At 31.4% G+C, this 13,612-nt stretch overlaps 1 protein-coding gene across 1 annotated transcript in view; it reads left to right on the forward strand.

The window, feature by feature from the left end:
• The window catches only part of LOC132726633 (uncharacterized), a 51,445-nt gene that overhangs the window by 25,588 nt on the left and 12,245 nt on the right, over nucleotides 1–13,612 (forward strand). Inside the window, exons 22-40 of the mRNA XM_060711978.1 lie at nucleotides 206–377; nucleotides 1,585–1,828; nucleotides 2,121–2,238; nucleotides 2,585–2,760; nucleotides 3,443–3,599; nucleotides 4,212–4,412; nucleotides 5,797–6,012; nucleotides 6,516–6,675; nucleotides 7,103–7,341; nucleotides 7,889–8,019; nucleotides 8,412–8,562; nucleotides 8,828–9,043; nucleotides 9,433–9,526; nucleotides 9,968–10,085; nucleotides 10,666–10,814; nucleotides 11,238–11,371; nucleotides 11,820–12,092; nucleotides 12,492–12,767; nucleotides 13,000–13,148. Of these exons, the coding sequence (XP_060567961.1) occupies nucleotides 206–377; nucleotides 1,585–1,828; nucleotides 2,121–2,238; nucleotides 2,585–2,760; nucleotides 3,443–3,599; nucleotides 4,212–4,412; nucleotides 5,797–6,012; nucleotides 6,516–6,675; nucleotides 7,103–7,341; nucleotides 7,889–8,019; nucleotides 8,412–8,562; nucleotides 8,828–9,043; nucleotides 9,433–9,526; nucleotides 9,968–10,085; nucleotides 10,666–10,814; nucleotides 11,238–11,371; nucleotides 11,820–12,092; nucleotides 12,492–12,767; nucleotides 13,000–13,148 (3,374 nt within the window). The remainder of the gene's footprint in view (nucleotides 1–205; nucleotides 378–1,584; nucleotides 1,829–2,120; nucleotides 2,239–2,584; nucleotides 2,761–3,442; nucleotides 3,600–4,211; nucleotides 4,413–5,796; nucleotides 6,013–6,515; nucleotides 6,676–7,102; nucleotides 7,342–7,888; nucleotides 8,020–8,411; nucleotides 8,563–8,827; nucleotides 9,044–9,432; nucleotides 9,527–9,967; nucleotides 10,086–10,665; nucleotides 10,815–11,237; nucleotides 11,372–11,819; nucleotides 12,093–12,491; nucleotides 12,768–12,999; nucleotides 13,149–13,612) is intronic.

Raw genomic sequence — 13,612 nt, forward strand, 5'->3', positions numbered from 1 at the left:
ATAATGATATTACAGTAATTTGGAGAGAGACCAGCCAGCTCACCAATACAAACATATCAGGTGCTTACTTTTGGTAAACATGTAGTTATATTGAAAATAATATTTGAAAATTACCAATGGGAATTTTGTAACCTACAACACAGGACATGTTTATTGCCGGAAGACTGAGGATTTAGGTTAAATTTTCAATTTCATATCTTCACAGTGCGTGTTGACTTGACACCACCAGAAGAGGGTACAGTAATTGATGGTGATTTCGAGGACTTCCAGGATTTACAATACAGCTCTTCTAAAACTAATATACAGTTACAGTGGGAGAACTTCCAGGACGCTGAGTCAGGAATACGCTCATATGATGTACAGACATTAAGAAAAAGGTATATTTGTTTGATAACATCAATTGTATCATAGTTTGGGGACCTTTCTGTTAAATCGGTCAGAGTTAAAACGTATACATATACATGCACAGTGCGTTAACTGGAGTGCAGGTATTAGTTAACCGCACTCCAGAGCATGCCCATTGATTGGCCCATTTTTGCTGGAGTTAACTTATTGTGACAGCAAAGAAAGAGAAAGCGATAAAAGTATCATATTCAGATGCTTGTTCATTGGTTACTTTTTTTCTTGGGTTTCATATTGTGACAACAGGGAACGTGTTTTTATGTTTGACTATGATACAAAAGAGAAAGAACATCAAAACACTCGACAATCTGATTAATACTGGTGGGTGGGGGGGGGCTACACAATCAGGTTAACTACAATCATTTCGACATTTGACTCGTGTTTAGATGCTCTTTCTATTACACATAAACTTTGTTATATACTCTTTGTTCATTAGGTCAGTTTTAGAAGCATTATTCTTGTTAGCTTGTTTCGTTAGTATGTGGGACATCCAATACTCATCAGTGTTGTAAATAAAAGAATTCTTCCAATGAAATCCCAGCTGCTTTAAATCATGGAGTTAAATAATAGATGGAGAAGAAACTGTGATGTCACACAGTTAAATTCAGTATCGGCGGAAGTGTGTTTACTCATGTTATATGTTGTGGGATTTTCCGAGATTTGATGCATCCTGGGTAAAAGTAGCCAAAATACTGCCATATTGAATTCCCGGAGGTACATCGACAAAAAAGATGATGCATTTTCTACTTATTTAAGAAGCAATAGTTATTTGTTCTCAAACATACAATACACACTTTTCTACAGAAATATTTCTATGATGAAAATCCATATCAGCAATGTAAACAATAATTCACGGCTATCGCCGAAGTTTGTTTAAGAGTATTTCAAATGTTTTTAATGTCAACTTCAGTAGAGCTGCACTACCAAAATTAATATGGTCCCCATCAACTGTAAATTAGAACAAAAGAGAACAATAGCATTTATTGTGTAACAGTAGAATAATTGGCCAATTGCCCTTTATTAAACAAAAGAAAATAACAAAAGAAATGGCCTCTTATTCCATTTTGGTTGCATGTCTGTCCCTTTGTTGACTAACAAAACATTAGAATATAGTGGCATTGGTTCCTATGCAAACATTTCTAGGTATGTTCAATGTTAATTTATTATTTTGTTTCATACCAGTAAAGACAGCAATGACTGGAGTATTGTGACAAACTGGACCACAGTGCAAAATACAACAACACAGTCAGAATGGAAAAATAATGATTTCGCTCACTCAGATATGGTGAAGTCAAAGCTACGTGTAACAAATGGAGCTTTAAATGAAGTTATAAAAGAAACTGATGGGTTTGTTGTAGATTTAACTGCTCCAGTTGTAGAATATATCAATGATGGTGAGGAAGCCGAACAAGACATACAATACCAGGTTTGATATAAAATTTATTTTTGGAAAAAAACAAGAATACCATGCAGCTAATTAGATCATAAAAGAATTCAAAATTAACTTACATATAAAAATGTATGTATGAACTTATGCTCAATATTGTGAATGATATTTTTTAAGAAAGTACCCACATTAATATTTCACATGACTGTACAAATAAATGATTGCATTTAAATGTTATTTTCTAATTTATATTTAAAAATTTATGTTTAAACTGATGAGAAATTAAAATTCACCTATATACTTGTTATAATTCTTCTGCCATTTTTTCCAGTTTGACACAACAGAGATAGCTTTGAACTTCAAATTCAGTGATGCAGAGTCAGACATAGCTCGTCTGAAAATTCAAATATATGAACATCTTCAAAGTAGCTCAAGACAGTTTTACCCTGGTAAGTCTCATTTCAATTAGTATTCATCCTAATTAGTATTTTCGACATTTGACTCAACACAAATTTCTTTTACATGTACAAACTCATGTTTTCTAATGTGGGACTATTCCATAGTAGTAAAATAACAAGCTTTGCATACATGGCTTGATGAATTTCTTGATAAAAGATGATAGAAAATATTCTACATCTTCCAATTGCCCCTTAGAATAATCCTGTAATGCAGTAAGTATTTGATCTTGTTGAACGGAATTTGTAAGGGATACTGGGATACCATCATACATTTTAACTAAGTAAATTACTTTCATCCTTTAAGTTAGTAATAGACATATTATACTTAAACTTGCAGAGACTTCTGGAGAATGGATAGAGGTGCTTGATGGAAACAGTTCTATATTCAAACAGATGGGACTACAGTTGACATCGGGGCGCAAGTATACAGGTCGCGTCCATTCTGTCAATGGTGCTGGACTTGTTTCAACACATGAATCAAATGGTGTAACTATTGACAATACACAACCTCAGGTCTGTTTGTTTTAACAGCAGAAATTAATCCTACTTTTCATTGTTGTCTGCTGTCATTTTGGCCTGACTTTTGTATTAATATCTTAGAGAGAGAGCTACCCTACTCACCTGAGTGTCAGGGTCAGTGTCACAGTTAAATAAGATAGATTTTGATAAAATAATGCCTTACTTTCACTTTGAATTCTGTTTAATGTCTTTGTACTACCCCAATGTTGTTGTATATTTTTTAATAGGAGCAAAATTTCAGATAAATCAATATTTTGGTATGATAGTATTATATGATATAGAGGTTAGAAGATAATGTCGGTCTAATGATGCATGTACTTAAATTATATATTTAAGCATCTAGATATTCACAATAAAAAAGAAAAATAATGGGTTGGATGACTGCAGCTCTATCTACTTATACTAAAATAACAAGTAGAGTTGTGGTTGACAAGACATCACATTATTATATTGTTGCCATATTTGGAGCTAAATGGCAAGTTAATATAGAAAACATCTATATTTAGTAACAGATATATTGGTCAATAAATGGTAATTTGGTTAAGATGATAAAAAAGTGATAGCTATTCCAGTATTTGAGAAAATAAACATTTAAGTTATTTATCAATTATAAATATGAAATAGATCTCGGCATTTATTATATATTTTAAATATTTTATTTCTATGTCATTTTCAGATTAAATGGTTGAGTGTTGGCATTCTGAGTGGTGAGGAGGAGACAGTAGATGGCTATGTATTGCAATCAGATCATGATGGTATAAAAGCAACATGGCGTGCAAGTGATCCTCAATCTGGTGTTACTATAGTTACATATGCTGTCGGGACATATGAAGGTATTACATGAAAAATCGGCACTACAGTAATCAGTTACATTAATTTACAATCTCACACTTTTGGTAGACATGTGAAAGATATCATATGCTCAAATTTGATATTTGAAACAGATAATTGCTATATAGAGCGTTGGATTTGTAATCAAGGGGTAGCTAGTTTGATTCTTTTGTGAGGCTGAATTTCTTCGTGACCTTTGATCTGGAACATAATGAGTCTAATGGTTATAATGTCTCTCACTGCCGATTCAGAAATCATGACAGATTATTACGATATCACTTGCAGAGAAATTGGTAAATAATGTTTTTTGTCCAGGAAAACTCTTTAGGAGATCAACTACAAAGATATGACCAAAATTGTGTTAAAATCAGCATTTAAATAAGAAAAAACATATTTTGGCTACATATTTAATCTACACTGTTGATTTAAGATTAACTGCATTTATTTTGCATATATTTTACACATCTCAGGTATTAGGGAGTCCTTGTGCAATATTAAATTACTTTAATTCTACATAAATTGTATAAATATAGTGTGAAAGTGAAATGTACAAACATTTTGCAAGCCCTGTATTATATTTATTATAATAAATTTGTTACATGTAAACATTTTAGGTGGGACTAACATTTTGGACTGGACAACTCATGATGATTCTACAAGTAGTACCTATATACAATGTGTTCTTGAGGATTCTGACTTGCTTCCACAGTTTCCTGTATACTATTATGTTTCCATCAGAGTGAAAAATGGTGCGGGAGATTGGAGTGATATAAAAACATCGTCACCTATCAAAGTTGTACCAGAAGATGTTGCTGGTAACTTACTACTTACGTTTATGATTTAGAATAACATGACATAAATAGAATTATAATTTGTTTTATAATGTAATACTGAAGTATAGTCAAACCTGCTTAAAGACCATTCCAAACAAAATTAAAATAATTACTCCCTTCAATTGTGCTCATCATGAAGCAGAGAGTTTTAGGACTGGTTACCCTGGCCCTGTGTTCACTAAGAAAAGATCAGGATTAGGATTAAGTGATCTTGATTTTATTTTCTTTGTTGTATATAACTAATATTGATGGTAATTTGCAAGAATTAAATGGTATATATTCAAGATATAAACAATTGCTGTTTTGCAAAGAAACAAACCTATTTTGGGATAAAATTGATGAATAACAAAACAAATACAAAAATAATCAGATCATAATAAGGATCAATTTTAGGATCAAGACAACTGTAAAATGCCCATATCTTGCAAACTTAAAAATAATTCATTCAAAAATTTCATAAACATGCTATTTCAAGTTTATCATGTTGTATCATAGTTTGGGGACCTTTCTGTTGAAAATGTGTCAGAGTTAAATTGTATACATATACATGCACAGTGCGTTAACTGGAGTGCAGGTAATAGTTACCCGCACTCCTGAGCATGCCTATTGATTGGCTGATTTTTGCTGGTGTTTACTTATTGTGACGGAAGAAAAAGAGAAAGCGATAGAAATGTCATTTTCAGATACTCGTTCATTGGTTCCTTTTTTTCTGGGGTTTCATATTGTGACAACAGGGAGTGTGATTTTATGTTTGGCTATGATACAAAAGAGAAAGAACAGCAAAACACTCAGCAATCTGATTAATACTCGAGGGCTACGCCCCCTTGTACAAATCAGATAGCCACATGTTTCAATGCTCTTTCTATATTACTTAATTTCAAAATTTTATTCTATTAGGATAAACAATGGAGAATATTTGAGTTTTCAGATTTGATCCTGATCTTCATCCTAATCCTTAAATCCTTGTGAACACGGGGCCAGGTGTCTGTATAAAATGACCTAAGATGATCTAATGGTTTTCATTGCAACTTATTTGAGCCCTAATGATAAAATAAATCTTTTATTATAAGGTATTGGCTAAATTTTGTTGTACAAATGGAAAGCAATGGCATATATTATGTTGATATGTTTGGTTTAAACATATTTTATTGTTGTATTAAGGTATACAAGAACAATTTTTTACATTATAGATATAAACAAGACAAACAGGATTAGATTTTTTTATTTATTGACTAAAAATATTATGGTATTTTACCTAACAGAAGTACTATAATTGTCCAAGAAACAGCACTTTAAGAATGCCTGTTGCTGATTTTTTTGAAAAATTTTCTTTACTTAATTATTGCTATTTGATTTTCCTGTATAGGTATTGTACATGATGGAATTTCTTCCAACATCGGTGACATAGATTATCAAACAGATGTCCATACTGTTGCTATGCATTTTACGGCATTTGAGAGCAAACTTCATGGCATATCGTCTTACGATTGGGCTGTTGGTACAACACCTGGTGACGAAGATATACAGCCCTATATAGAAAGAGGAATCTATCACTTTGATGAATTGGATCATTTTGAACATGGTAAATGTTGTGTTTCTTTTTTCTTTACTCATTATGAAAAAATAGTCACTGTATACATGTAATTGTTTTTTAAACATTGTCAAAATTTTTATATAGTTTGATAATATTCTGTTTATCATGTTCACATCAGAGACATATAATATACATCTATTTTAACGTCTCTGTTCACATTAAAAAAAAAAATTTTGTCTCAATGTGCATTGTTAAACTTCTTTCATAATTTAGTTTTAAACATTTTGAGAAAAGTAATGCAAGCTTAACATTTGAATGTGTTTTGAATTGTAATCATGATATTGCTTCAAAACTTAAATAATTTTAGAGAAATTTTTTCTTAAAAAAATTTAGGGGTGTGGAAATAATATTTCTTAATAAATATACATAAATATTTAGGTGTAAATAATAGTTTCAGTTTTTTTTTTCAATGAAACATTCTTATGCTTATTATGCTACTTCCCTTTTAACTATTTTATAAATAAATTTTAACATCGAAATACTTTTTCTAGTTATAGCAAGTTCTGGGTTTGCACACATCCCATTAGATCTAGATCCTGGACAGACATATTACACAACACTGAGAGCAAAAACCAATGCAGGAAATATAATGCAAGCCACTTCAAATGGTTTTATGGTAGATACAACTCCACCATTTGTTAGATTTAACAGGTAACTATTTAAACAAAGTATTTTTACTCATATGTTGAATATGTCATTTGGGACATACATTTTCTTGCATCAGACAGGATAATTTACCATTTACACTAATGCTAGAAAGACCTGTCTTACACCCCTTGTAAGACAGGTCCTGTCCTTTAAATGGCATCATTCCTGTGCGCCTTTTATAAATGAATTGCGTTCCTTGTACTACATAATTTTTCCTTTAATACGGTGTTGGGTGTTGGTCTCCCTTGTTGATCTTCATTGAAATGTTTGGCTGAAAAATGGTTGTTTGCAATATAAGCCTAGTCACTAAATATAAAAATAAACATTTATACAGGGCAATATATCCTGTCGGAAATCTTATAATTGAATATATATATATGGCTACTTAAATAGCATCATGTTATAATTTTTTTCTTCTTTTTTTTTCCAGTTTATCTAACACACCAGTAGATAACAGTACAGATGTTATATACCAGAAGGGTGATTCTGTAATTGATGTTAGTTGGCAATATTGGGATGATGAAGTTTTATCAGGTGATATTGAAGAGAACATGGAGTCTACATGGTTTGCTGTTGATTCCCCATTTACTGCAGACATGAAGGATTACACATACACGGAAATATCAACAAGCTTAGAAAGCAATACTGCTGTTTCACCAGTTGGTGCAGGTAAAGATTTCATTCTCTTGACCATATATTTTCTGAAGAATATTTACAATCTTTAACTAGACTTTGATGCATTTAAGTAATGTTTATGTTCAATTAATTATTTAATATTAGATTTATAATTATCTTGAAATAAAAGTAACTTCCATGGGAGTTAATATTTAAAATAAAATTAACCACCTTGACAGATATAACACATGAAATAAGATTAATTTCCATGGCAGATTGATGGTTATTGATAACATTGAGTTATCTTATATTTTCCGCTGAATGTACTAGCCATTAAAAGAACATTGAGTTCTATCATGTAAATACCAGTAAGTTATCTAGCAAGCTAATGTAATGTTTAATGGTTCTACCCTATACACTTTGTGACGTATTCTAGGCTCATGCTGTTCTCCTACACAAGTGAATATAAAAGATTTTTGTAGAGTAGAGTTAGTCTGTCTCACAACACTACCAGAAATATAAAACAATTTGTAATGATTGCCTAAAATGGTAAAAGTTATATACAAAATTTGAGATTTATGATTCATTGTTTGTATGGTAGGTAAATCAAACATTGTAAGTGTTGGAGCCAGAAACAAGGCTGGGTTGGCATCAATGACAAGATCTCCTCCGATTGTTCTGGATGAAACAGCCCCTGAAGCTGGAACTGTTTCTTGTCCAAACTATGTTCAGGTAAAACTTCAAATAATGCTGCATTTAGATTTAAAAAAAATATATCAAATAGTCTCTTTGTTAATAACAGTGATATGTATAACTTTACTTTAATCATATTTTTAACAATTTCACTTTTGTAAATTGGCCTGCTTTACTAATGACATGCCCATTTTTGATTGATATTTCATTATGAGCTTATTTGACATTATGCAACTAAATGAGTCTGATTAGTGTGTTGGCAGACCTTGCTCTATATTGGTAGCAAAGGTTTGCCATTCAACCACAAGGTGCTTAAAGAGTTAAAATTACTTTTCTTTATGTATGCTTGATTTATAAGAAATATTAACAATAAATGTAGCTTTACATGTATTTAACTAAAGATAACAATTTAGAATTGTTGTATTTTATAGAGTCGTGCAGCTATAGAGTGTACTTGGACTGGCTTTGTTGATAAAGAAAGTGTTATTACAAAATATACTGTTTCATTTGGAACAAAAGAAGGATTTGATGATCTTATGAAAATAGAATTTGATGGTCAGACTAAAAGAATTTTTGCTGAAGGTAAGGTTTCATCATTCATATCTTTTCATAATTTTCTACTGTTTTAGTGCTTCAAGACATTTTTTGTCTTTTAAAATACATACATATAGCAAAGGGTGATGTGACCAGCTTGTGTTAATTTTATTTTTGACTTATAGTGCCTTGGGTATGTTTTATGTACAAAATCATTTATTTACATTGTTGGCTTAAGAACTCAGGCAAATGAAAATTTTATGAAATGTTATTCTGAATATTTAACACAGTGTATGTATATTTCATCTTTTAGGTATAGAAAAGGATCACGCTGATGTTATTTATGCCACGGTGACAGCAGAAAATGCTATTGGACTATCTGTAAGTGGTTATTCTCAGGTAATTGTTGTAGATGACACGCCTCCAACTCCAGGTATTGTAGTAGACTTGCCAAGTATTTCACAGATAGACCCTTATGATGCTGACAGAACGGTCAAAATGACAAGAAAGGCTTGCTCTACTGTTGAAGGTATGAAAATTGAATAATGTTATGTGAGCAACAATTCTTCTATACTTCTTATTGACTGGTACTATTTTTTGATCATCAGTTTTATGTAAAGTTTGTCATTCTTTGAGCTTTTTAACTATTCAAAATGGTACATACTTTAGTTTGTTGGTAAAACAAGTTTAGAGTCTGCTTCCTTGCTGGTGTCATATGAGGAACATGGTCATGACTTGAGTATTGCTCACACCTAAACATTCTAGACAAGACACCTAAACTCCTTAGCCACCACTTGTATTATTATTTTCTTTTTATTGCTTGGTTTATCATATTATTTAAGATCTCAAGAGTTCCTATATGGAACATTTATAACCCTTCTGTAATTTTGTTTTTGATTTTGTATTTGTTATTTATAGAATGTTTAGAGATAGATGCTACATGTACAGAGGCTTTGACTTACTTTGGTGTTGCATGGACAGGATTTGATGATCCAGAGTCACAAATATTAGAGTAAGTTACATTACAGTTACATTGAAAGTGTATGGATTTTTAAGTTGATGTTACTTTTCTTTAACTAATGGTATACAAGTATATGAACCAAGTAAGCCTTCTGGTAGGGACTGAATTTTAAAATGTTACTAGAACAGATTAAGGCCAGCCTCCTTATATTTACCGTCTGTTCATGGTCTGTAGTTTTCACTATTCAATCAATACATATCTTGAAATTTTTCCTAAAAATGATGAATGATTTTTGTCTAGATTGAAAAATGGACAATCCATTAAAAAAAACAAAAAAAAACAACTGTGTTTGAAATTGTGCAAGTTTAAAAAATAAAATTGTGTTTGTTCAGTTCTTGATGTAAGCACAACCCCATTGTTTTAAAGTAATTTATAACTGAAATTAATAGAGAATACATGACCATGGTGTAAAAAAATGTGTTATTGTTCCAGATACCAGCTAGCTATAGGGACATCCCCAGGTGGCTCCCAGATTGCTCCTTTCTTTTCTGTTTCACCTGAGCACAATCATTACTTTATTACAAACATTGATGTTAAAGGGCAGCGTAGGGTAAGTTACTTTAATTTGCCTAAGAATTTTACCATGGCATAAAGGGTACATTTTCTATGTGTACACACGGTAGTTAGTATGTGTGCTTGTAATAGTATTACGTGACCATCCAAAAGTATTGCATGCACAAGTGATAGATAATATGTGTGCATGCAGTACTATTAGCTGTCACGTGCTTACATAGTTCCTATGACCTCTTTATTCCACCATAGAATAAACCATACTAAATAAATCAAACGTTCTAAACATTCAGGCTTAGAATTGTGAATAATTCTATATTGTTTATACCTTTGTCTGTAACCATATTTTGTTGGGTTTTTTTTCATCTCAGTCATAGGAATCAAATTATTTTAAAATTGAATCTTGGATTTTAATCTCTTGTCTTTTCTGTGACAAAATATTGGTGTTATGGATATATTCTTCTTTAGTCATATTCTCTGTAAGTAACTTTAAGGTTATTACACATGCAGAAATGGAGTGAAATTAACATGTAATGACAAACAGACAAACTGCGTTAATAAATTTTCAAACTTATCTAATTATAAATAGATAAGGATCTTTGTGCTGATTTCTGTTTCAGTTGTTTGCAACTGTTCGGGCAATAAATGTAGCGCAGTTAACAACAGAGGTACATTCAGATGGTGTATATCTGTCATACATGAGTCAAGGTCTCCCGCCCCTGCAACGTGTTGGTGTATTTGATTATGCCCAGTATGCTTTTGGTGATATGTAAGTATAACAATAACTTTTAATAGTAGAGTTTTTCTAGTATAATCAAAGGTGCTTTTATTATTTCTCCATTTATTCAATTTTGTTATTTTAAAGATATTTTACTGAAATAAAAAAGCAATTGGGTATGGGGGTTTTCTTTACTCGTATGTACAATAGCATACACATATAAATGTACACCAGTTAATATTGAATTTTGACTTTCCAATGAAATTGCATGACACTGTTAAAATAATGCCGAAATAATTTATCAATATCTAACATACACAAACATATTATTTAATCAAAGTGCCTCAATATTTAATGTCTTTATCCAATTAATCACATGTAAATATTTCATTATATTGATTAGCATATAAAACTTTTTAGCCATTAGAGATTTAAAAATTTGCTATAGATAACAAAATCATTTCTATATTTCAGACAATTTCAAACAGACACAACATCAATTGAGGCAAAATGGGATACAACAGGGGACCCGTGCCCTGTAACAAAATATGAATGGTCAATTGAAATGACCAATGGAACTGTCATACAAGAATATGTTGATATGTATAGTATGTATAATATACATGTATACTTTGATTATTGTTAAATAGAAGAAATCTTAAAGAAAAGTTTGAATAAAATATACATCAGTAATGTTTGTCAGCCAGCAGTATAGGCTTGGTTCTATAATTTTGACTTTAAGGCTGTTCACCTCTGTTTTAACAGGTTGACTGAAAGATTTTACAATCCAATTGCTATACCTTGACATTTTGTAGACTAAGACAGGTCAAACTTGATATTGCCCATAGTTCAGTTTGAAATTGAAAGGTTCCAGGAGTATAATGAAATAATATCTCATTGATGAATGTAGTCATAAGCATAATTTTTTCTAAGGACATCATTAAGATTGTGTTTTGTAATATAATTCTTCAAAGTTACAACAACAAAAAAACCAGCTCCAAATTATCACATCCATTACATAAAATCAGCTAGAAAATGCTTATATTATCATTTTAGCATCAACGCATGGTATAAGTGACAAGCTCTCATTGATAGAAGGTAGAAGATATTACAGTCTTGTACAGGTACATAATATGATGAATTATGTTTATACATTGCGCTCGGATGGAGTTACAATTGATTCTAATCCAATGCTACCAGGAATTGTTTACGATGGTGATTTGACAGGTTATGATCTGAAGGTGCTGCCCTCTAGAACAAATGTTTCAGCTAACTGGGATGGTTTCGGGCATGATCGTGACCAGACCAGTGTAGAAAATGCTGGAAAAGGTAAAATATTGATTTTGTTTAAACCGGTCAGAATAACTTGCAGTATGATTATAATTTTCACAAAGAAAAATATCTTATTGTCACATCTTATTAGTATAGACACATTGATTCATTTTGTCATTGTCCTGAAAAGCAGTTGTTTAAATATTGTTAGAAAGTTATACAGATATCATACAGGAGGTTTGTTGATCTACTTTTGCATCAGTAATAATTCATATAGGGGATTTTCCTTCATCAAAAATTTAAACTGTCACAAAAATACCAAAGAAAATAATCTGTAATCAAAGACAAGCATTTACAAATTAAAATGTTAGAATTATTTATAAAGGTAATATTTAATATCTACATTTTTTTGTTTTTGAAATACATAAACCATTAATCATAAAATGTTTTACCTAGGTATTGACCTCCAACCTGAACGCGAAAGAGACCCAAATCAAGAGATTGCCTATTATATGGTGGCTTTAGGAACAGACAGACGTTTTCCAAATACATGGGATAATATTGTACCTTTCACAAATGTTGGCCTTAACACATCAGTCACATTCAAAGACCTTGACCTAGAACCTGGTTATGCCATTTATTATTTCACTGTTAGAGCATATAGTGCATCATATGCATGGACATCTACTACATCAAATGGATTTTACGTCAGTTTTGATGGCGGAGTTACAGGTACGAATGATATTTCAGTTTCTTTTGTACTTTTATGAACTGTGATTGAACTTCTAAATTAATCTTGCACCAGTTTAGTATAATGTTTTGAATAAATAAATTGTCAGTTTCATAATGAATTTTCTATGAGCAAATTTGATTTGTAATATTTTAGCCATATGTGTTTAAATTAATATCATTAACATTTTATGTAGTAGATTATTCTTTATTCTCCTTTTTTTATTTAATTCAGCTGGCCACATTGACATGCCCGATTTTATCAGCAGTAACACTCACCTGGAGGTGTCATGGAATGGTTTCACCTCGAAGGTTGAAATGTTTATATACTATTTTGCAATGTCTGATAAGATGATTGCTAGTCCTGATGACTGCAGATCATATGTAAGTCGTACTTCTTATAATTTCTTTTGCTCTTTTGTTTGTTTTATATTCTTAATATAAGCTCTTTTGTTTGTTTTATATTCTTTATATAAATTTCAATTAACAAAAAGATGCTCTATAAAAAAAAAACAAAAAAAACAATAACTAGAAATGTGTCCATAAGACACAGATGTCCCACTCCCATTTCACTGTTTGGTCAGTCTATGGATGAATAACATAAGGGGACAGATGGACAAAAGAGAGACTAAAAAAAGTGTTGGAGCACCACACTTAATACCGTATTCCGTTATATACCAGAGAAGGCACTTGAATGCTAAAATCTTGCCTTTACGATAATGAAAGAAAAATGTAAGAATTGGCGAAATTTTCTTACTTTGTGATCATGATTTCTGCAAGCGTCTAGATGCTCCAACACTGTAGTGAATTAAATCTGAATGACAAGTCTATATGCTCTTGATCCTCCT

This window comes from Ruditapes philippinarum, unplaced genomic scaffold (genome assembly GCF_026571515.1).
Source record: "Ruditapes philippinarum isolate M1 unplaced genomic scaffold, ASM2657151v2 ctg1393_1_1_1_1, whole genome shotgun sequence".
NCBI lineage: Eukaryota > Metazoa > Mollusca > Bivalvia > Venerida > Veneridae > Ruditapes > Ruditapes philippinarum.